This window comes from Anoplophora glabripennis, unplaced genomic scaffold, assembly GCF_000390285.2.
Source record: "Anoplophora glabripennis isolate ALB-LARVAE unplaced genomic scaffold, Agla_2.0 scaffold274, whole genome shotgun sequence".
NCBI lineage: Eukaryota > Metazoa > Arthropoda > Insecta > Coleoptera > Cerambycidae > Anoplophora > Anoplophora glabripennis.
Genome location: NW_019416630.1, coordinates 280900 through 307407, shown reverse-complemented (window position 1 = coordinate 307407; position 26508 = coordinate 280900). Strand labels below are relative to the sequence as shown.

Here is a 26508-nt window from a genome sequence, read left to right as displayed (position 1 = left end):
TATATTATATTATTCTGTCGTTAAGGAACCATCTAGTGTGTTTAATGCACTTAGTGCTTGTATTAAAAAGAATACTTATTATGCTCTGAGCGTACCAGCTCCAACGGGGTTTAGTCTATGATAACATTTTGTTGATTTTTCTTGGTAATATTTGTATTTCAAGTAATTCAACTGTATCCAAATTGTCATCTGTTTTGAACCAATGCAATCCTAAATTGGTTTAGTAATTATTTGGTAAACTCATTTGTTGATAAAGTACGTAGATTGTTTTCAATGCGGCATTTAAAGGAAATAGTTAATACCTAGTTATTGATCTGAAACGTAAATACAATGAAATGAGTTGTATTGCTCTTAAAATAGAAATAAATAGTGGTTGTATTACAAAATTGATGTGTGATATGTTCGACACGTTGCCAATACGAAAAATGTAGGTTGCGGTTGAGTTTAAAATTATAACTGAAAATGTTCACGAACAAGTATTTTGGTATATCCTTTAAATGTTTTGAATATTTTTCAGTGACATTTAATAAGTATTTCCGGAAGAAAACATTTTAATTATAGATTCCGTTGTCCAATGTTATCCTTCATTTAAATTTGCTAATTATTTTGTTCAAGACTCAGTTGTATAAAAATAAATAGGTATAAAATTATTTTTCTCATAGAAATGGTATCAAATTGAGAATACTGAAAAAGTTTGGAATAGATATAATAAAGTAATCTATATATTTTACTGATTGAAAGAGATTAACTCTGATGGGATGTGACATATTTATGTCAACATTATGTAGACAGAGATTTACGTTGTTATGAGACAATTAATTTCTTAATCTCCATTGTTTTGCAATGGAGATTACATAAAATATTATTTAACAACCTTCCAAGATTGGTAAGGATTCTACTTCAAATAAAAATACGTGGAGTTCTTATTCACTGTGGTGTATTTTCTTAGCTAAACAAGATTTGAAAAGCTTTTATTATTTTCATTTGCCCACAAATTGTGTCAAATTGGATGTTATAAGACTTCCGTTCACTGTCGTAAACAACTTTTCATTCGCATTGAAATATATAAACCACAAAAAGTAGCAAACAAGTGATTAATATCTACATTTTACAAAGATAATTGCTCTTTTTAAATTGGTTTGTTTCTTGACGACTTTCTGTTCGAGCGCCAGAGAGTCTGAATATAGAGGGAAGATTTTTTGTTAAATTTGTTACTGAACAAAATAGTGAATATTTCAAATATTTACACACATTTGAACTTTAACTATTTTCATTTGAAACATTTGCTTATAATAAGAAACCGTGCTCGTATAGCTGTAACGTTGGACTAGCTGTGCAAAAGTGTGCTTTGCTCATTATGACAGCTATGAAAATTTCTTTCCTAGTTGTCTAGAAAATAATACAAATTATTCGTATTGCATTATTTGCAATGTTTTTCTAAATATGTATTTCCCAAAACTCTTGATATTTTTTTTGTCATATCATCTATGTTCTATTGACATGAAGAAGAATGCATAACTTTTCCTATTTTCTTTTAATTTTATTAATAACCAGCTTCACATAAGAAGCAACACAGCTTGAATTGACCCGCAAAGCATAGTTTGCTGATTTCGCATCACTTAGCTTTTGGCTTCCGGTCAACTCTATCGGTAAGGTTTTTTAATTTTTTTTATGGACTTATTCTAACATTTAGTTCACTTAGTGATCTAAAAGATTAACAATGTGTAGACCGATTCACAAACAAAAGATAATTCTTAATTGGTACCCATCCAAAACGTTATCATTCGTAACTTGTTCGTCATTCATCTAAGTTTGACGTAAATCGGAGAGTAATAATTCAGTTATTGTGCTTCACTTTGTGGAATTTAAATAAAATTATCGCGCTTTATCTCGATATACCTGGCAGTGAATAATCTATTGTTGGAACTTACAATTATAATTCATACGGTATGACGCATTTGGGATGATAATAGAAAGGAAAGTTTTAGATTTGCGCGGGGACTGCATTTTTTAAAATTCTCCTATATTCGGGAAGTGTGTTGTCTGCTGACGTGAATACGTAGGCATTCCCACGATTCTTATAATTAAAAAAAACAAAGTAAATCGATAACAAAGAAAATTAACTAACTCTATTACAATCGCCACTGTGATTTTGAAACGAAATTCCTAATAAAAGAGGTAGGCAAGTCGTTCTTTATGTATATTTCATATTGATTTAGTTTTAGTTATTATTTTTTCTTCCTTTTTAAGCGGAAAAATGTAATTTGGTATTAAATCCTCTTGAGGATTGGGGGAAGAAGAAGAAAATAGAACCCCTCATAAGCATCTTTACATCACGTAGTTGGTGCAAGTACCTAATTTTTCATTTGACGTTCTTAATTGGTTCTATATACAGTAAAACCTCTCTTAGTGACCACCTGTGTCAAGAGACCATTTCTACATAATGATCGATTTTGAATTCTTTGGATCTACATGGAAATGCCCTTGTTTTTGGACCCCCAATAAATACCTTTCTCTTAAACGACCGCGAGCACCTATCTACTGGATTTTTCAGCATATAACAATGTTAAAACACCTCCCATTAAAGGGCATTATTTAATGATCACAAAATTTCTTTCTTAAACCGAGGGAAGCTGGTTTCAATTTTTATTCTATTTTGAATTCTGAGATATCAACGTAAATATAATCACACACATTTTGAGCATGGCGGGGAAAATAAAACGCCTTTCTATTAAAAAAAAATGGTTTGAATACTAGGAAATCAGCTGAAAAATTTCAAGCAGGCAAGATTCAAGTTTCAATACTGCTACAAAATAAAGAAATTACAAATTTCTATCAACAAGGTGGCAATGCTGAACAAAGATAATATCCTAAAACCGATGGACATGCCAGGACCAAGTCACCTTCTGTTGGTTTTGTAAAGCTCGAGGCCAATAATTTAAGCAAATTCCTTTGAAGTTGCTCAAAGCCTAGGACTAAGTGACCTCAAATCATCGAATGGGTGGCTGGACCTTAGGACCAAGGTATTCAACTACTACTACTTTATTAAAATGCTTTTAACATAATGCGGATAGTGGTTGCTCTCTTCAAGAGATATTACCATAACCAATACTTTGATATGGATATCGGTGAACTGGCGAAATCCCCAATAACAATAAAAAAAGTGTTTTTCTAAAGCCGGATTCACGTGTGATATCCACTCGCACTACTGTTTTCTGACATAAAAGATCCTTTTATAAATGTGAAATAATTTTCAATGATTGATAGTGACGTGGCAAGAGAAAGTGCAGAATTGACCATTAGCGACTGTATTGAAGATATTAGAGAAACAAGTGACGCTACTTCCGATTCTGAAACTGAAAATGAGGAAGCTGAAAGTATTTCATTGTCAATTATTTGAAATCTATTAGAAGCCTGCAAATATTTAAGAGATTTTTTTTTGTTAATTCAAACAGTTTCGAGAGTACTTATATTTCCAGGTGATTATTGAAATGTGAATCTGAATTTTATTAAAATAAATTTGAAAATATGAAACAGTCTTTGATAAACGATTATTTTGAAAAATAATAATCTTAATTGTACGTATTCATACATGAGTATATGTATTAGGGTGGCCCAAAAAAAAAAAATATGTTAGTTTATCATGTTTTAAGAGCTCCCTCAAAAAATCAGCTCAAAAAAAATTTTTTTAGAGGTTGCACAAGATTTAAAATTTAATTTCTTTTCTCGTTATGTTATTATTTTTTAGGTTGAAAAAAATCTTGATTCTGAAAATTTCAAATCGATATTTTAATTTCTAAAGGCCACTCATAATTATTTTAACTTTAAAAGTAGTGTACCTAAAATGTTTTCGAGCGACCTCTAAAAATAAATATCAACGAACTAATATTTTTTTTATTGAATTTGATGAACAAAAGAATAGAAATAAATCACGAGACAAAAAATTTCTCGAGGCAAAATTTACAACCGCACTGTGAGTATCAAATATTTATAATTTTTTTATTTTTTAAAATTTAAGTGTCTCGTAATTTATTTCTATTCTTTTGTTCATCAAATTCAATAAAAAAAATTATTAGTTCTTTGATATTTATTTTTTAGAGGTCGCCCGAAAAACAGGTATCTAGATACACTACTTTGAAAATTAAAATAATTATGATTGACCTGAGAAATTAAAATATCGATTTGAAATTTTTAGAATCGAGATTTTTTTCAACCTAGAAAATGATAAAATAACGAAAGACAAAAATTTAAAAAAAAATCAATTTTTGACGATTTTGAAAATTTTTAAAAATCTTGGGCGACCTCTAAAAAAATTTTTTGAGCTAATTTTTTGAGGGGGCCTTTTAAAACATGATAAAATAACATATTTTCACAAGACATGAAAAAAAAAATATTCGTTTTTTTTTTGGGGCCACGCCTAGTATTCATACTTAAGTATATATATATATATGTATTTTTTATTTATACATACCTTTATATTGTAGGTATGTCTATTTAGTTAAATTGAGTGTATGAGTAGTTTTGTTCTTTATAAGTTTAAATTACAATGTAACGCAATTGGCCACTATCAGAAAGTTCTACTGTATTTTGAAAAATCCATTTTTATCACAATTGTGTAGCTATAAAATATTAATAGTTTATAGATATTTTCAAATGTTAATATATTTTTCTATAAAATGTAAAATTTTAAGTTTTTAAAACAATTTTGTAATTACTGTTAACTATTCTTTTTTAATAGTTAACTAAATTGCAGAGCTAATATTGGGCGGAAAACTTTTTTACATCGTAATTTGATAGTAGTGACATTGACCAGTTCAGAATACTCAATGGCAATGTTGTTCTATGAACAAGTGTTACCAAACGTAATCTCCAATCCAAAAACGTTTACTTTACCCACACGCCACTCATTCGCGAACATCTTATCCACGATGATTTAGAAAGATAGCTATTTCAATTCCAACTGACGCAAAACATGCCTACTTGATATTTGGGTAGATGAAATATAATTTTAAATCACGCCCCGAACATGATTCAACGAATTTTTAATAAAGCGCGAGAATACTCCCGAGAGAAAATATACAACGTTATTTTAGGTTCTCCTAAGCTGCGGCTTCGGGTCGGTGTTTACGTACGGGATTTACCTCAAGGTTGCGGCTAATTATGAAAAATTAGAGGTTTGTTTGACGGTTAGACGCTGTCTAGGTAACGTCGGCTTAGATGAAAGAAAAAATTTGAAAACTACTTTGCCCAATCAAACTACAAAAGTCAATTTTTCATTTACCTAACGACTTGTTTATTTGCGGTTTATGCATTTATTTTTCGTAAAAATAATTTACTGCACTTTGTTAAGTTTATTGTAAAACTACTTAAATTTTCATTGTTAAGTTTAAATAATAAGACCTTACCACAGCTATAGTCTAACCTGTCAACATTATGTAATTGACATTTCATTTCTCATTTGAGGTATGCTTGAAAACGTTTAGAATTTGCTCCAACTTACTGTTAAATATATTATATGTAAATCGTAAATACAGGGTGGCCAAATGAAAACGAAACAGAGCTATTTTTAGGAACTGCGTCAAGATTGTAGAAAAACGCTCAGACCCGTCGATTTTAGATTAAAGGGGGACATTCTTTGCTGGTATTTTTGACTCCGCTACTTTCACTCTCAAGCAAGGGTAAGCATCATCCCAAAATATTTAAATGGTATTGGGGGTTGCGTAATATTTCTTTTGAAAGCTATTACAATTCTCTTTACAACAGACTTTAAATTTTGATAATTCCGCCCAATACTTATTAAGAATTTTGATTTTAAAGTTGAAACTTGTGTACAAACAATTAGTAACGGTAAAAATGTCAGTCATTCGAGTTAAATACGCCAATGGTATAAATTTAGTATTTTTTGCGTTACATAGGTTTTGGCGATTTGTTATCACTTTCGTAAACAAAAACACAATTGTAAAAAACAGAAATAAATGCTATACACATACAATGAACGTAAAATTAATGGATTCCAAATTATTTTCTAGTATTATTTGGAAGAGTTGGATGATAGTTTATTTAATTGTGTTTTTGAAAATTAAATTCTACGGTTTATTCCATTGCGGAAAGGGTAGATATCATTTCGCTTTACTTTAAGAACAATAAATGTGCGAATAGAAAAGCTCAGCTATTTAATGAACAACATCAAGATCGACATGTTAGGAGGAAGTAAGTTCTAGAGTTAGTAAAAAAATTTCAAGAGACAGGGAACGTAGCCAATGAAAAACGAGAAATTGAAAAACCTATAGTTAATGAAGCTAGTAAAGTTGCAGTTTTACGACAAGTTCATCTTGATCCCACATTAAGTACGAGGCAGCTGGCATTAGTGTCTGGGATCAATCGAACTAGCATACAAACCATTTTGAAAAAGAATAAATTCCATCCATACATTTAGTCCAGGAACTTTATGAGGATGATTATGACGGCCGTTTGCAATTTTGCGAAATAATGAGTGAGCGAGCAGGGAACGATACACAGTTCCTTTTTAACATCTGTTTTTCTGATGAATGCAGTTTTTTCTTGAACGGGACGGTAAACTGTCACAATTGCCGTTATTGGTCCGATTGAAACCCACGAGTTTTTCACGAGGTGCATACACAGCAACCGGAAAAATTAAATGTATGGGCTGGAAATTTCGGTGGGTCGTTTTTTCTACCTGGTAATTTGACTGGCCAAATGTATTTGCAATTACTGGAAGACGCTGTTGACCCTGCCTTGACTGATATTATTGAAAATGTTCCAGAGTATGATGAAGATCCTTTGATTTTTCAACAGGACGGTGCTCCTCCGCATTATGCGTTAATTAGTTCGTCAGTATTTGGACCAACGTTTTCTACGGAATTGGATTGGGAGAAGAGGCAGCATTGAGTGGCCTCCACGATCACCAGATTTATCGCCCCTTGATTTCTTTTCGTGGGGATATCTAAAAAGTAAAATCTATAAAACACAGCCAGCGTCAAAGAATCGTCGACAAATGCCGTCGAATCATTCCGGAAATGTTTCGGAATGTGTGCGAACGTTTCTTTATTCTTGTATGGAAGCGGGCGGTCATCAGTTTGAACATTTAGTCAACTAAGTAGTGAGTAAGCAACTCAACATAATTTAAATTTTAAAATGTAAATTATTTTCAAAGTATTGGATGGAATTATAAAATTTAAAGTCTGTTGTAAAGAGAATTGTAACAGCTTTCAAAAGAAATATTATACTCAACCCCCAATGCCTTTAAATATTTTGGGGTGATGCTTACCTTTGCTTGGGGGTGAAAGAGGCGGAGTCAAAAATATCAGCAAAAAATGTCCCCCTTTAATCTAAAATCGTCAGTCTGAGTGTTTTTCTACAATCTTGACGCAGTTCGTGAAAATGGCTCGGTTTCGTTTTCATTTGACCACCCTGTTTATATTTGTATTAATATTTTCAAATGTCTTGTTTCTTCGTAAAGAATAACAATAGTAGTAGATAACATCAAGAGTGCTTACTGTTTATTTTGTACATTTCAGGGCTTAAATGGAATTTGTCCAGTTGTATGTACTTAAAAGATTTAAGATACACAACTGGTTCTTTTCGGTTTAAATGATAACCTAACGTGAATCACTGAAATCACTTTTAGAGGCAATAAAAAGTTTATAGGTATTATAACACCTCCTTCTTATTTAGTTTTAAATGTATAAATCTGTTAGCTTTTGGAAAAGGACATTACCGATTTCATAACATTTCACAACATAAATTCGTTGCTCCAGGATTAGCATTATTAATAAAAAATATTCGATGGGCAGTAATAAAAATAAATATGTTGACTTTGATAAGGAAATAGCCATGGTAATCATATGGTATAAAATTGCCGCATCTTTTTATTTGCAAAATATGATTATTATTATTTTTTGACTAAGCCCCGCATTTCTCGAACAACTTTATTAAATACAGGTTTTAACGAAAACAAAATTTAAAGGAACAATATAAGCTAAACTTTTTATCAAGAATATCTTTATCTTGAAAAATCGACAATAAAAAAGTGTACAAGAGTGTGGTACCCCATCCGGAGACACACTGTATGTATATGTTAAAAAGGGACGAAACGTAGAAACTGCGGAGTCAGAATATGCAATCAGTACTTATTTTTAACTAACTTCGTATAATTTGTTTTATCGGATAGATATACATATAATTTGTCACAGTTTTGTCGTTTTCGGCATGGATGCCATAATACAGGGTGTTAAAAAAAAGGTGTAAAATATTTAAGGAGGTAATAGTATGAACCAAAATAAGCAGAAAAGTCTCAATAAACATGGGTCCGCAAAGTAACGGTTGCGGAGATATGGAATGTTTTATGTTTTTTAGCCCCTTTTTTTATTTTGCAAAAACGTTGTGTATTTTCTTATAATAGTTGGTTGATGTTTAGTGAAATAAACAGTACGTATTTGACAGTTGTTCTCAGTGCACAAGTTTTCTTTCGCTATGGCTGGTTACTCTAAGGCAGAATTAACATATGCATTTCTTGTATGGTCGTGCTAATGGGAACGCCACCGAAGCGCGACGTCTTTATGTTGACGCTTATCCAAATCGCCAGATTCCTTCACAACGCATGTTTGGAAGAATTCACCAAAGATTGCGTGATACCGGTTCCTTGAGCAAACAGTGCCATTTATCCGGAAGACCAAGGTCGGTATCCACTCCTAGAGTAGAAGAAGAAATTCTAGAGAGTGGTAGACCAGAATCCAGGTACTTGTGTGCGGAGAATATCAGCACGAGCAACTGCTTTATTCATACCATGTGCAACGAGTACAGGCCTTAAATCCAATAAATGATCATCAAGCACGTTTGGTTTCCGCTGGTTTCTACGTCATGATGCTGAAGCCCCTCGTTTTCTTGCAAACATTCTTTTTACTGATGAGGCTGGGTTCACAAGAAATGGAGTGTTTAATTTTCACAATACGCATATTTGGGCCGACGAAAATCCTCATGCTCTAATAGAATCTGTAATCAGGCACGTTTTTCATTAAACATTTGGATGGGTATTGTAGGTGACAGGTTTCTAGGTCCTGTTGTTTTACCAAACCGATTAACAGGCGCTGCTTACCTCAACTTTCTGAAGAACACACTGTATGAGTTTTTGGAAGACATTCCTTTGAATCAGAGGTAACAAATGTGGTTCCAGCATGATGATGCTCCAGCTCATTTTTCCATGGCCGTTAGAGAGCATTTACACCAAACTTTTCCACATAGATGGGTAGGAAGGGCCGGACCTGTTCTATGGCCTTCAAGATCGCCTGATCTGAACCCTCTAGATTTCTTTGTTTGGGGATATTTGAAGACATTAGTGTATGGTACTCCTGTAAATAGCCTGGAAGAGCTGCAGCTACGGATTAATCAAAAGTGTCAAGAAATCCAAACCTAGGAGAGTGTTTTCGAAAGAGTTCGAATATCGTTGAGACGAAGATGTCGTGCCTGCTTGGAAATGGACGGAGGGCACTTTGAACATCTTCTGTAACTTAGTTTTTTGTTTGTTAAAAGCTTCTTTTGTCGGTTTATTCCTAATAAAATAAAATGTTTGAAAAACGAGTAGTGGTCCATATCTCCGCAACCGTTACTTTGCGGACCCATGTTTATTAAGACTTTTCTGCTTATTTTGGTTCATACTATTACCTCTTGAAATATTTTACACTCTTTTTTTAACACCTTGTATAATATTGAAGCTTAAAATATTAAGATCTGAAAAACTGAAACAACTATTGTGTTATTGGTAGTAGTCACCGGTACCCGCTAATAACGACTTGCTTTATTTTACGAGATTTAAGACTCAACAATTTTTGTGGTTGACCCAAATTCCGCTTGGGCGCCAGTTCCAGGATCGAGTGTGCTGATTTGTACCATTAATAAACTTCACTCTTACCGAGAAACGACAGAAATTTTATTTCACAAACATAAGAATTTGTTTGACAGACTCATCTGAAAACGCGATTGTGAAATGTGTTTTGGAAATTCTGCAGTTGACTAAGTATCATTAAAAACAAAATATAAAACGTAAGCAGAAATAATGTGTTTTATAAAAGAATTTATAATAGTTAATATGTGTAATAATGGGAAAGCACCTTAAAAAAGTTCTAGATATCACGAAAATGAATGAAAAGTTTATAAATATACTCATATTATTTTGGTGGATGTGGTTCTAAACTTATTTTAATATAAATAACATATATTTATAGGCCCATGAGCTAAAAATACAGTAGAGTAGGAGAATCACGAATACCTATTATTTTGTTATTATGAGAAAATGGAAAAGAGGGAAACGAATCTGACATTGCGTGACAGTTTGTGGGCGAATTGTTCCCAAAAATAAAAGATGGATTATTTTATAATAAGAAGTGAGAAGGGGAAGTTTCGCAGAGAATTTGCTTTAGAAAATTATTTATATCGAAAGCAAAAACTTGATTAGAAATAAAAACGTATTCTAACCAAATTATACTTACGAAACAACAGATACTTACTTGTCATTGAAATCATCAAAACAAATTTCAAACAACCAAAAAATTTCATTCTTGTTGCTAACTATGATTGATCACTTTAAATAAAGGTCACCTGATATTTAACTAGATATTAATTAATATATTTCTGCATTTTAAGGATTGTAATTTCGCCTCATTTCCTAAAGTGGTATCAAAATAGCTATTTCAGTATTAATAGATATTAAGTAATGTATAAAATAACAAAGACAATGCGACCAAGTAAGAATGTCAAAAGTATCGACAATATTATTTATTAATAATTATTTTTATCTCTGTTACTTAAATTTAAAAATCAAACGACTTGTTCTGTACCTACTTACGTAAGAAGAAATTCCCATTTGCGCCTTAATACGCAAGACTGTGTTCCCTAATAAATATTCAAATTGACCGCAAGAAAAGAAATATGCATTTCTCATTAGCAACATTTCTGCCACGATAATAGTAATTACACTTGGATTTTATTTACAATTTGCATAATAAATTCCATTGCAGAATATTTTGGGTAAAATTTGTAGCCTTTGTAATTTAATCTGTTTAACAAGTTCATGCCAATATTTATTTTTATATTTTTTGTTGCCACTATTGTATGTAGAAGTATAATGTATTTTGAAATAAAAAAGTATAGCATTTGGAAGAGAAGTAGCAATTCTAATGTCTTTAACTCGGAAAATCTCTAACTGACGGGGGAATTAGGAACATGATGTACAAATATAGGAAAAGCCCTGATATGACACATTTGCCTTTTTGGCTGGTGTAGATTCCCAACATGAGAGTGGTGCAGACTGAATTTCGCTACTTTTGGAATCCATAATAATTTTATTTTAATACTGCTAGAAAGCAGTAATAGACTAATACACATTGTTTTCCTATTTATTGTATCATGTAATTAGGGTGGCCTAAATGAGCCCCAAATTACCAAGAATCCTTTTGAATAAAAACATGGAATTTGATTCTTAGCAGGCAACCATAATGACGAGCGGCACCTAGCATGGTATTCTCGCGCCACAGTGCGAAGCAAATATAATCATTGAATTAAATGCGTGTGGCTACAACGACGCATCGTACGACGCGACGTGGGGCAGAATCCCAAAAAGCTGGCCAAAAATAAAAAAACATTAGAAATCGATCTCAAATTTGTTATTCGGGGGTTTTTGGATCGCTGATTACGAATTTTGGGTCAACATTATAAAATTCAATGTGGAGGATTTAACATAACCATATCAGAAGTAGAAAAATTTTGCAAACGGGGATTTTCCGGAATTTAAAGAAAATGGCGGATATAATATGACAAACATAAAAAATCACCCAAATAAAAAATTGTTCGTTAAAACTTGTTTATTCACAATAAAATAGTTATTTTAAAAGAAACATAATTTCAGTAAGAACATTGTATTTTTTTGAAACAGCAAATATTAATTAAAAAAATGTCACATTTATCAAGAGTGAAGAAAATGTAAAAATGACAATAGACAATAAAACTATTGATACACAATTGTTGTTTATTTGAATCCCGTGAAAAAGATACAATATAAACTTCAAGTTTTTTTATAAAAGAAAAGAATCATTATCAGATCAAAAACCTTCATTTGTAGCAGCATCAGCATCCGTCGAATCTTCTGAAGTTGAAACAATTACTTCTTTATCCTCAATCTTTTCATGTCTTACAGTTGGAGGCAATAATAATGTTATTACATCTGATCTACGTGATTTAAGCTGTTTCGTATTGCCTATAACTTGATATACGGTCTGTTTTTTTTCGTCACACTGTATATCAGTCGTTATCGATATTTTTTTTAATGGGTTTGTATACATTTTTTTGCACGTTTTGATTAGTAATTATTTCTTTCCAACCATGGAAAATTTGTATGCCTTTGCATAAAGAAATTTTTGAGAAAAAATTGAAAACAATCAACCTTTGACTTTAGTTTACGGTACTCGCTTTCTAAATCATATCAAATAGTGGTTGGAAAAACAATTTTGCATACTGCTGTCTGTCACATATCGGTTTGTTTGTAATTGTTGTTACCTTTCAAATTTAACTTATAACAGGTTTTATATTATAGCAGTTTTATTATAAATGTAGAAAAGCTTTAAAATTATATCGACAACGTTATCCTAATAGAGTTTCCTCTAACAAAAGAAAGTTTAGTAAATTTGAAGCAAATTTAAGACAGTATGGGACGCTAAAGAAGGAAAGAGTTTCTTTAGGATATGCTTGCAATGAAAATCAATAATTAGATTATTAAGTGTGCAAGAAAATCCGATTACTTCCATACGGGAATTAGCCAGGCATCATAATTTAACCGAGTACGTTGTGTATAAAATTCTACATAAACATAAATTGTTTCCTTACAAATGACTTTGAACAAAGAATACAATTTTGTATCTGATAGGTACTTGAATAATGCAAACAATAATCCCAACTTTCCGAAAGTGATTTTGTGGACAGATGAAAGTAATTTGTTTCACAACGGCATGTTTAATCGCTATACATCATACCATTGGAGCCATGATAATCCTAGAATTATAAGAGAAACAAATTTTCAAAATCGATTTAATATCAATGTATGGTGTGGTTCAAAAATATTAAAGCCATATTTCTTTGATGGTTCTATAACTGGTAAACGGTATAACAATTTTTTGAGAGATCGCGTACAAGAGTATTTGGAAGGATTAACAGTTAATATGTATGTCTATATTATTTTCCAACAAGAAGGTGCACCTCCACATAATGCCCAAATAAACATAAATTAGTTTATATTAATCCATTGGATATCTTTCTCTGGGGTTTAGTAAAAACGAAGTTTATCTAATACCACCAAATAACATTGATCAGTCGAAAGTCATAATTAGTACCGCAATAAATAATATTCCACATAACGTTAAATTAAATGCAATTAGAAGTGTAATTCGAAAATGTGAATTATGTATTGAAAGAAATGGACAACATTTTGAACAGTACTTTTAAATTGCACTATTCATTTTACATTTTTTGTTTGTGTTTAATATTATATTGTACAATTTTTTGTTTATTAATATTACTAAGTTATTGTTACATACATATTTTTCCTATACCTTAACTGTCTTAGATTTGCTTCAAGTTTCAACTAAGCTACCTTTAAGTGCTTAATAATTAAAACAGTTGATTTTTTTTTTATTTCACTGATAATAGTTTTGTCTTCTATGTCCAATAAATTAAATGACAGAATTCTGCAGAATTATTAAACTTTTTCTCGGCATCGCTGCGCACCAGACCTTGGACCAAAGCGGTATCGAGTTCAGTTTCTCCAGATTCTCACACCAGGCACAAAGGACGAAGAAAAGCTAATAATCAGCAAAGAAAACGGTAACTATATGTTCTTAAATACAAGCTGTAAAAAAAACGGAGAAACGTTATTTGATTAAGTTGCTATGCGAGAAAAGATAATCAGCGTTTTTTTGTACTGCTTATAAGCTTATAAGCTTTTCTTCCTCCATCATGCAGGATATCAAAAATACTAAGCTCGCTTTCACTGCGCGAGGCTCAGGTCAAGACCTCGTACGAGGCGAGGTAGAGTACGCCTTTGTGGCCAAAAGCAATTAACACAGTTATTACATTTATTTGCTTGGCACTGTGATACTACAAGCAGTGCCTCGTTATGGCCGTCTATTTACAAAGAAATCGTCTCACAGGACAACCCGTACAACTGCAGGTATCGACTATAATACAAAATCAATATAGAAACGCCGTGAACCGCAATTCTGCCAACCGCAAGAATGTGGGTACGAATTCCGTTGGGATGAGTTAGAGAACAGAAGTCTCATAACGTATACTATTGTATCTTGAAAATAAACTCCGCATACTTTGTCTGAGATTTACAAACATATCCAATAGGAATGGCGAGCACTCGAAGTATGTAATAATATTTACCAGGCTATGATTTAGTTTAAGTTTAGAAAATGTGGGGCTAAACTTCCTTTGAATTTTGTAAATGTATTTAAAAAAATAAGACATTCTTAATCCTTGCACAAACATTAAAAACAGTGACAATTAATTTAGAAACGTTAAACTAAAAAATATGATAATTTAACAAATATGCCTATCTACTCTTTTCACACCAATTTCTTGTACAGGGATCCAAGAAAACAGTAGCCATACATATTATTTAGGTAAAAATTTGTGAATTTAAGTCAATTTACCTCTCGTTTAAAGTTACAGGGTAAAGTTTTACTTTTGAAATGGTTTTTGATTAATATGTAAGAACTTGATACACGTTATAAACGTGCAGGAAGCAATAAAAATCTTCATCACACATTTAAATTTAAAATTTAAATTCTGAATAATCTGTTGATTCCTTCCAAGAAATGTGTTCTATCAATTCTCTTAAAATTGTTAGATTTAGAGTAAAATAAATGATTCAATTTATTAAATCGGTCGGTAGCCGCACGGTTTAAGGCGTCAGTACATAAATCGATGTGTGCTAATTCTGCCCGGGTACGATTCCCGCGGCCGGTAGACCGTAGATTAGCTATGCTTGTACGGTACTTATGAAAAATAGAAGCCTAAGATGCTAATTGACTGTAAGAAGCGAATGATTTTAGTAACTATGTATGGACTCTTTTTTCTTTAAGTTGGCAAAGTATTTCTTCTATTTATCTATTTTTTCTCGGCTATCTTTTGAGTTCTTCTCAATTTCTGCCTCTGAATGAACTCATACATCTACAGCAAAAGGATATTTTGTAATAATCGATTAATCTCTCCAAACGAATAAAAAAGTTCTTATAAAAGCAGTTAATAAAATTATACATTTCCCAAATACGAGTGATACAAATTTGACACCATCTTAAACTTCTTTTCTTCTTCCGGAGTAGCTAGCAGAACCTTTTACTACAATTTAGAAATTTTAAGGGAAATTGACGACAGGAATTTTTTGTGTGGAATTGATAAACAATTCAGAAATTCAGTTGTTTCCTGAGAAGATCCGCGGATGCCAAAAATATTTTTAAAAAGAGGACAACGTAGGTCGGTTCTTATTGTCAGATGTTAGTGAAAATGCATCACAAAAATAAAAATTTAACATCCTGTAACTCCGAACAAAACATGTTTGGACTAAGGTAGGATTTAAATTCATTAGGTTTTTTTGGAGGGGAATCAGTGGTTACAGTCATTCAGAAAGGCTACGGACTATGGGCCAATAATAAATTCACAGTAGAATGAAGAAATTTGAATCAAACTTGAAGGTATTTGAAATACCAATCTTTTTCAAATTAAATCCATTACACTCATCAAATCTAATAAATAGTCATCCTGAGGAAATGTTCTGTTCAGATATAATATATAGAGGGTTAAATTATAAAAAATACCTTTTTGACAAACATTGTAGACAGAATGTTCTATAATTTTCTTGATCTTTCAGTTAATGCTTTTTGATTAGCAGATATATTGCTACAACTCTGCTAATCAATTTTTTATAATAGGGAGGTTACCAATTATGCTGATTTATTTTGAAACATCCTGTATAGCAGAAAATAACTTGTTATGTTTTATATGCATCGGAATTCACTTTAGAATTTTATTAAACAATTTAATTTTGCGTTAAACAATGATTTTGCAATTGATTATTTGATACTTTTCTTAATTCTTGCTTAGACTATTTTCGTAACACTTGTATTCCCTCGACGCCTTGAGTTGGCGTCACCTTTCTCAACGAAATACTTGGTGTTGATAATTTCACATGTTTTCCTTGGTTATAAATATCGCATTCCTGGCTTTGATTACGGCTATTAAAGAGATATCAAGGCCTTTCTTTATATCCGACGGGAGTAAATATTTTCGATGGCTATATTTGAAAGCCTCATTCAGGGGTGGGGGATCAAAATGAAGAACAATTGAGCTTTATATATTTATTAGGGTGTTTTAAAGCGTTTCTCCAATAAACTGAGAAGGAAGTAAATCGTCTTTAATGCTTTGTTCTTTATTTTGGCCTAATAAAATAATCTTATTATTTGCAATAGCTAACTCCACTATTTTAATAAAAGCATATTATATAAATCCATAAATCATTCGTAAATAGAATTATACGACAGACTTGTTTCATTTACTCTGGAAAAAGATGTTAATTTTATTATAATTGCAATTTATGTGAAGAAGAGAAAGAGTTCTTACACTCCCTTTGCATTTCATGTGTTCTCTATTTTATACGAATAAGATTAAACACGTATGTACATCGGAGTTGCTCATTAAGAACCAAGATACCCTTTACATTTTTATTTCAAATAACTTGAAAATAATTTGTCCAATTTAAACGAAATTTATTATGTTAGCACTTTTTGACGGAATGAAAATAGTTGTATTTCCACCCTTCATGCTCATATTTTTTAAAGTTGATCTAACAGTTTCAGTTCTTGATTACGATAGCAAGTTTGTCTAATAATAAGAGAGATATGAGCACAGCAGTGTGCCACAAATTTAATGTCGTACATACACTCTTGACTGTTGACGATAGTATTTTGAGTATTAAAACCAATTTTAAAAATGCCTAAATTAGTAAGTACCTATAGTAGGATCATATTCGATGCAAAGTAATATATCATTGCCTGCCAAGGGATCCAGTGCAGTACGGTTTTAAGTGGTTTAGAAATTAGAAATAATTTCATTATGCATTATGAAGGGATGAAGGGATCAGTTCACATCTGGTATACCTACAGTATTCCCTTTATTCTCATAAAAAAATTTGTTTTAAATGTAATTTATTATAAACCAATTTGTTTTTTAAATTCCACATATGTACTACATTTTACCTCTGTATGCGCCACTGTTGTTTATTTGTTTTTTGGAGGCGGTCGCTGATTTACGACCAAGCTCGCCAGGTTAGCATTTGGCATATAACTGACCACTTCGTACACTCGATGTACCTGGGCGACTGCGGTTACTACCAGAATGCAGTGTGTAGGAAGTGGTATTTCAGATTTTACATTCAATTTCATTTTAAATTTGAAATGGTTCATCATACGCGTCTTAAAAATGACGACACGATTTTCCTTTGATAAAAGACCAACAATATTTTGCTCTACTTTGCATCGAATATGATCCTACTATAGTAGTTCTCGCGTCACAAATTAACAAGGAGTTATTTCTAATGAACTTAACTACATTGACCGTTTCTGCTAAAACATATTAATTCACTACTATACAGAGTGTACCGTTTTGAAACGTAGGTACTAACTTTAAGAATTGATTGACTTGATTTTGAACAAAAATATTCATGTGAACATAAATCGTAAATCGCTTCCCAACCGAGATACAAAATTATTTTTATTAACTCTTTTTCCCCTGACATCTAAAAAACAGTAAGTAATAACGTAAAAGATGGGTACGTTTTGTGGTTACATTATTGGTGGAATTTCTTTGAAATATTATGACATTTTTCGAATCAACAATACTGTGAGGTTAGATATCTTGCAATCGATTTCATAGGATTTTTAAGAAATATTTTTGAATTTATATGAATTAGTTTGTTACCTTCAAAATAAAGAAAAAATACGACCATCATCACTTACATTCATTCATTTTGTGTCAGTCTTTGGTATTTATTCATCGCTACATAAGGGAATTTGATGTAAGATGCGAATAAATCGGTGTCTATCGACCCCAAAACGGACAAAGGGTAAGATATATTTTTAATGCGTTTGTGAAGAACCCCTCTTTAAGCATACAAAAAGCTAATAGGCAACTGTGAATTCCTTCCTCCTCATTTGCATGCGTACCATGTACATCCGTAACAAGACCTGCATGCTGGCGATCCTGATCACCGCATTGATTTCTGTAGGTGGCTGGTAATGTTACCAGATTGTCTCTCGAACTTATTCTCTGTCCTTTCTGCCATACTATTAAGGTCTCTTGTCTTTGTCATTCCCATTACGCACTCCCTTCTTGATCTGCATTTGGTCAAGATGTAAAAGCTTTCCAATAGAATTTAAGGTACACGTGTGGATGGGGCTATCCCGTAACTTTTTTGTATGTATGCCAATGACGACAGAATATTTTTTAAAATAAGCACTATTTTAGAAGATTTTTTCCCTCTTACAAAATTTTGATATCGTTTATGGATTTCGAGTAAAATTGGCATTTTTTACACATTAAATAATATAAAATCAGTTTAAGATAAATAGAACATTCTAGTACGAGGTACCATATAACAGAGAAACAAATTCATAACAATAATAATTAAAAGGTTCTGTGTCAAGCTAGCTGTGATTTAATTTTAGCTTACTTTGTTTTTTATTGAAATTTATACTTTTGCTGAACAAACTGATATATTAGTAGTTTTGGGTTATTGTGAAGGAAATTGTTGTGCTACTGTTCGAACATATGCTGAAAGATTTCCTAATCGAAGAACTCCAAATCACAAAACATTTGCTAATGCGGAGAGACGCATTCGGGAAACATGACGTTTTTTACCTGTAACATTAAATCGTGGATAATGTACGGCCGGAATTATTCAGCTGGAGGAACAAATTTTAGAAAGGGTCAAGGAAATTCCTCAGGTAAATAAAAGGCGTTTAGCAACAGAGGTTGGCTTTCAAAAAGTTCCTTTAATAGTAGTATTAAAAGACCAGTTATTACAGGTTACAGGTATTACAGGGTACAGATAGGTATTACAGGTCCAACAGGTGGATAGGTAGAGGAAATAGTGCCCCTTTAAAATGGCCACCTGGATCCCCGGACCTAAACCCATGTAATTATTTCATTTGGGGAGCGTTGAGGACCACAGTTTAAAATAACTTTTCAGTAAATACATAAAACGAATATGGGAAAGAATACAACATGAAATTAATGTTATGAGAAGTAATGCACAATTACTTGATAATTTCTAATTTTCGAAGAACTAATGTTTGCGCTTAAGAACAAGAAAGTAACTTCATGAGCATTTACTGTAATATTATTTTAATGTGATTACGGATTACAAGTATCAGTTTATTTAAAATGTTAATGTTGCCTTTCTTACATTATTAGTAGATATTGTTTATTTAAAATATCAGTGTTGATTTTTATTTTATTGATTGAATACTAATACCAAAAATGTGTAGTTATTTTTTTTAAGTGACGTTTTTTCATTATTATTCCCTGCTTTGAGGCTGCAGTTATAAATTATTTTTTATAAATCGGAATTTTTGCCTATATTTAATGTATAAAAATGCGAATTTTACTCGAAATCCATAAACGCTATCGAAATTTTGTAAGAGCAAAAAAATCTTATAAAATAGTGCTTATATTTAAAAATATAACATTCTGTCGTCATTGGCATACACACAAAAAAGTTACAGGATAGCCAGTGGCGCACAGTAGAGATGAGATATCCGGTTCATTTTGTTAACCCGGTTCACCGGTTCCGGTTCCTCATACGGAGCCGGTTCAGTGAGCCGGCTCAATTGAGCCGAATTTGTCATGACTATCCCTTCCCTTAGTTCTCTACTTTTCTTCTTTTCTAGTACACTGCAGCCCGTGTAGCCGAGTGGATGTATTGCGTAGCTGACTTAATAAAATTATTAAACAGATACATAAAATAGATTGTTTAATAGAATTATGTATTATTTTTATACAAATATGTTAGAATCAATATTTTGTTGATTATTAACTAGCAATTTAGAAAGCACGTAAGGAAAAAAAAAGAAAATTTTGGAATTAATTTTTATTAAATAATAATTTTTTGGTGAATTTATTTTTTTGTATTTATTTGAATGAAAATTTGTTTTAACTACTTATTTATCATTTGAAAAAGTAGCGAATAATACAAATAATACACCCGATATCTGCACTGTATGAATTGTGCGAGTGCACTACTCTTGATTTCGGTTCACCACTTCCGACATTCGATGCAAAGATGCGAGAGCCGGGACGGATCTTTGACAAGGAACCGGTTCACTCGGCTCAGTGAGCCGAATCAGTCATGTTCCGCCCATCTCTAGCGCACAGGCACTAAAAATAGAACATCCTGTATATGTATTCTCTAAAAATTCTATATTTACCTTGCCCTTATATAAAAAAATAACTGTACCAAAGTTTCTAAGAAAAATAGTTTTTAAATTATTTGAAAAAAATAGGTTATCTATTCTATATTTAGAAGGCTATATCTCAGTAGGCGTGCACTTTTGTATATAGGTAAGTTAAGCTAAATAGTCTTATTTTCATCCAAGGTCACCTGTGGTCAAGCGTTGTCCATCCTTTTCAGGGACACCCTGTACAATACTTTCATTGGGTCTCCATATTTTGCCTGAAAATTTAAATGTCCAATAATAATTTTTGATATTCTTGGAAGATACTTATATCAATTTGAATAAAATGTTTTCTTTTATCTAGAAAAATTCTTATATTCATGTAGAATGTTGCCCTGCTATTACTTAGTGGCGGCTGGTGAAAAAATAAATTGGTCATATTTTGATAATAAAGTGTGGGACCTGTACCATTCTTTAGGTCATATAGAGAACTTAAACAATTCGGAAAAAATTAAATTGGGTAAAATTTGGTGAAAATAGGCTGAACATATTTTATTACATTTTCTGGCAAAATTGCGTCATTACCGTTACAAAACTTTTTCTTTGCGAGTTTGGCGTAATCTGATGAGCATATAGCAAAGTTATTTCCTTAATAAAGCGCTGGAACAAACGAACATCAAAGCTCCTAGAAATAACGCAAAATAAATTCTAGTCCGAGCCTTCGAACAGTACAAATTAGCATTTAAATTTGAAATTGTTCCTCCGAATCCTTTTTTGCTCCTATGGACAGCTCTTTTCTTGTTCGATTAGCGATCGACCCTCATTCTACAGACAGTAAAGAGAACGGTGACCTCGCCTCGTTTTCTTTAACGAATAAGAAATGTAGCGCCGGAGTTGCTCCTTTTATTGATGCACAATGAGAATTTTTACATACATCGAAATATTTCTGATATGAGGAAACTATAAAAATCAAACTGTCCTGTTTTCCGTACAAGCCATTGGGCCATATAATTCCATTTCTTTTTCTTACCATAGCTTGTCCTATCATTCCTTTATACAGGGTGTTTCAGGATTAAGTCGACAAACTTTAAGGATATTCCTCATAAAAAAAAATAAGAGAAAAATATACATTTTTTTCCAGAGACGTTTCATTTTCGAAATATAGGGCGGTTAAAGATTTTTAAAAAAATTCGAATTCTTTAAATAACTTCTAAATGAAGAAAGCTATTTAAGCCAAATTTGGCATGACACATCTTCTTATAAGATACCATTTTTTCATAGAAATAGAAGTCCCGCAAGCAACCAGTGGCGGAGTTATGGGGACTCAGACTCATTAAATTATAAAAAAAATAATACGGCCCTACTGAAAATAAAAAATGATGCTGTTTTTAGATAGAACAGTTTGTTATTGACAAAAAGTGTACATTCACTTTTTTCCTAACTCTTATAGTTTCATGGCAAAATTGATTTTTCGGAAGAATGCTTCTAGACATAATTATACATACCCCTTCAAATTTAACAATTATTTTTTATTGTTACAGTATTGTTATCGATGACTTTGATTCAGCCAAGACGTCAAGCAGCAAAGAGATGAAAGTAACCCAGGAAATCAACACACATCAGCCAAATGTTGCCAAGCCTTACACAAGACAGTCTTCAGATGCGTCGATCAAAAAAATACTGGTAAGCATGTAAAGAAATTAGAAAATAAAACATAATTTTGCGATTCAGTTACATTGTTTGGAAAATTTATTGATAGATTTCAATTTGAGAATAAATAATAGTTACTACGACTCAAATCTGGATTAACTATAGTCTGATTCTAGTTCTTGTCATACGTTAAAAATGGATAGTCTGCAATGCCACTTGTTCTGTGTTTTATTATAACAAATGGATATTGAAAGTACTCCAGTAATTGTAAACTAGTAAAATAATTGTTTTTTTGCAATTTAGTTTGAGTTTAATGGTACCTAGACATAAATCCTGTCTAACTTGAAAGATTTTCAAAATATTTTTATTTTCATTAGTCCTTACATTCTGGTTGCAATAAAATATCGAAAAATGTCTTTATAGAGGAACACAAAGGGGTAAACACAGAAACATCTGAAATAAAATATTATTAATATTACTTCAGATTTAACAGGAATGTTTTGAGACTGATATTAATATACATATTTATTTGAAATATTATATACCTGATCCTAACAATCAAAAGTAATCATTTAAATTTGAAAAATCTTCTGAGAATGAGCTACCCTGTACAATTTTGTTTTCATGTTATTTACTAAATTAATCAGTTTCAGTAAAAAAAACAAAAGTATTATTCTAATTACTCATTATGTACGTCGATTTAACGTTCCCAATTATGTTAATCAAACTGACCAATTACTAGTCCTCAATTATAAAAAATTACCGCAAGTTATTTTATGTCATGTGCGGGTATTTATCTTTCATTAATTTTATTTACTACCACACGAGTTAATATAAAAAATAACATTTGCTATTTCCCGGATACTAAATGTTATATGTATTTATTTTTTGGTTAGTTATACGAATATGTATATTCGGTATTTCCCTTCAATTTAACTCATGAATGCTATTCTGTCGCTTTTTCTGAAATAATAATATGTCATTATTACCTACATCATATTAGGTGACTATAAAACATTGCTTTAATAAAAAAAAGTATGCATGTGCGTCAGTGTACTATAGCTTTATTTACATTTTAAAAGTTGTGGGGAATAATATCACTGCTTTTAGCTAATTCTACCAAGTTCTATCTCGATCCATTGTCAAAAATTGTTACTTTTACATAATTTGAGACAATATTTTTTAGTTCTTTTCTGTTTTTTTAAATAATTCAAAATTTTAATTTACTATGGTTTAAAATACGTGTCCCAAATGCATATACAAATTTATTTTCGGAATCTTTTTTCTCGCTAACATTTATAACCCAAGATATTGAAGGTGTAAGGTTTTTACAAATATCTCGCGTTGTAAGCATCGGACATCCATAAGGTCATATCAAAGTTGTAGAGAATTTAATTATCTACAAGATTATTCTCTTACATTTTTTCCAAAAACCTCGCCCTATTAGATATTCAAGGTCAAAGTTCCAATTCCATGACGTTCAATGCATTGGGAACGAGATATTCGCGGAAAAAAACTGTTTTTAAAACTTTGACCTTCAATGTCTTGGATAGTGTTGTGATTTTTGTGATTTTTGCTATTTCGGGTATGGAACACACCTCAAAGAACACCTGTGCGAAAATTCAGCTTGGTGGTAATTTTGTCGAGATTTCCTCCTTTTTTTGTCTAATTTCCTTGGCTATTTATACAATTAATGATGCTTCTGATTGAAATATATAATTTTGATATTTCTAGTAAAATTTTGTTATGGAGGTACCACATGGTACCTATTTCACTACAAAATGGAAAATTAGTGACGTAGTTTATTCACTCTTAAGTTAAGCAAAAATATTTTAAGAGGTGATTCCTGATGTTCATTTTAATAAGAAAAGTTCTTGTGAACCTGTCCGAATCCTGCTAAAGTTTTTGAAAAATACAACATATACTTAAAAACATATGAAGGTGTTTGACATAGATTGACGAAACTTGCGCTATGGATTTAAATTTATACATAATTATATTAATCTATGGTGGATAAGGCGTCTCTGTCAGCATCTCCAACATTGATTGATATAATTGAGTTTAACAGCTTCAGAATTTCGACACCACTGAGTAGTTTAGAAATTCGATTTTTATTATTATCTATTTAAAATAAGCTTATCATAGTTATATAAATATAGAAGAAACATTTCTTAGAAGTAAAACTATCAATTAAATTGATTTATCTAATATCTACAATATTCAGTGGCGTCGAAACTGTGGGATTGTCAGTGACAGTGTCTCTTTAGTAGAACCATCCCTGGCTGATATATTTTTATGTTTAGTTAAATAAACCAGTACTTTAACTTAGGTTTCATCCATCCTCTACAAATATCATCTGAGTTATTTGAATACATTTTTAAAACTTCTCTTCCAACTGTTTGGAAAACTTTAGACTTTTGATCTAAAATACCTAACTTAAGAAACAGTCTTAGACTTGTAAAACACCTTGTGGAATAAATTTACGTAATTAAGTTTTTCTGCCTTTTTATTTTCATCGAATTTCTTTTTTTCTTTGCAGGAAGAAGCAGAAGTTAGGAAGCAAGAGTTCTGGAAACTCATCGACGAACACAATGCGGTTATAGAAAATCTCAAGAGGATAGAAAAATTGGAGAGCACTTCGTGTAAGGTGACGCAACCGCCCATCAGAACCTAACGAGGCCGAAGACTCACCATGGTGCAATATTTCGTTAGTCGATGTATTGAGTTGATTGTTCCAGGGCATTTTCGCTAATTTATTCACAACATTCAATAAAATGTTAGTTTTATTTTTTGACGTATACTGATGCAAATGGAAAAGGATGTACACAATGTAAGCGATAAGTAATATACAATTATACTGTGGTTGATACAGTACTAGATAGGCGTTGAGCACATTTAGAATTTAATTTTGTTTATAAAATCATAAAGTGATTCTGAAACTATTACGTAATGGTTTTTTACTTTATCTGTTTAAGAGGGATTTTGGTTATTGAGATGAATTCGCAAAATCCGAAAATATTGTAACACCAACAATACAATATTTTTAAAATCAATATATTGTGTATTTGTCATTGCAAAATGTCACCTGAGTACCTACAGGGTCTGTATATATTTAATTATTTATTATAGACTTAATTTGAATGTAATTGCACTATATTTTCAACATTAACTTAATATTGTACTTTATGAATTTATTCTAAAGAGTAAAAAATGCTCACGACGAAGCATTCGTAAGACTGCTTAATTTGATAGAACGATATGTATTCTAGCATTAAGTATATTTTTCTGTTTAGGCTAGTGAAATAAATCACTCATTATTGTAAGTATTTTGACAGATCAAATAAATATTTTAGAGTAAGAAGTGTGGTATTTTTAACGAACATAACCGCGAAAATAGCTGCTAGGTAAATATGCAGTTACGGTGATGCAGGAGGGCTAAAAATACCTCTGAACAACGTAAAAAAATTAAAATAGCCTTTGATTACGTTAGTTGTTTCATGTGTCATACATTTTGTTTTATTTTTAATTTTTTATCAAATTTAAAACAAAGGGCGACAACTGAAGGAATAATTATAATGCGTTTCTGTAACTATTATGTTCGAATACCTTATGGAGACTGCATAGAATTGAAGTTATCAATAAAATGCTGGTGATGATAACTTGATTGTATGAGGAGAGAATAGCAAAACCTATCGCATACTGACGAGAACTGACGAATAAATCCGACACCAGTCCTTGTGTGGTAACTCTCCTGATGAATCATTCAGTTATTTACTGGATATTGGAAGTGTAATTCAATACCAGTCAGGCTTATATCCCGTGGAATAGTTATTTCTCACAATATATCGTTAGTTAAAAACCTTTTACTATAGAATTTCATTACAAAACCTTCCATAACTATTTTGAAGTATTTACTTCACATTTAAAATACATTTGCACATTTGCTTAGGTAGAAAGAGAAAAAATTCAGTTAATATAAATAAAAGTAGTATAAACAAAATTGAATATTTACTACCTGTCTTACCACTTGCTTTAATAACACTGCATATGACGTTTTCAAATCGTATCAGAATAAAAAAATGTCAAAAAGTGTAGAGACAGTCACCAGTAATTATAGATATCTTTTCCGTTTTAATGAAGAAAACTGGAAAACGAAAGTGCACTAGCAGTTTAATCTGGTTAATAAAATAGTGTTGCAGAAACCATTGAAATTAAAACACAGTTTCAAAAAACGTTATGAAGCAAAACAACTCGGGTATAATCAATACAATGTTCCTAGTGCAACGAGAATATTGGGTTAGGTATATCTGCAATATGACGGATACATGTATACGGTATGTCT

The 26508-nt window shown here is 31.6% G+C and overlaps 1 protein-coding gene across 2 annotated transcripts in view; it reads left to right on the top strand.

The window, feature by feature from the left end:
- The window catches only part of LOC108908807, a 62926-nt gene extending 37399 nt beyond the window's left edge, over window positions 1-25527 (top strand). For both annotated transcript variants that reach the window (XM_018712948.1, XM_018712947.1), the window contains exons 2-3: window positions 22058-22199; window positions 24706-25527. In XM_018712948.1, the coding sequence (XP_018568464.1) occupies window positions 22058-22199; window positions 24706-24840 (277 nt within the window). In that variant the 3' untranslated portion in view covers window positions 24841-25527. The remainder of the gene's footprint in view (window positions 1-22057; window positions 22200-24705) is intronic.
- The last annotated feature ends 981 nt before the right edge of the window (window positions 25528-26508 follow it).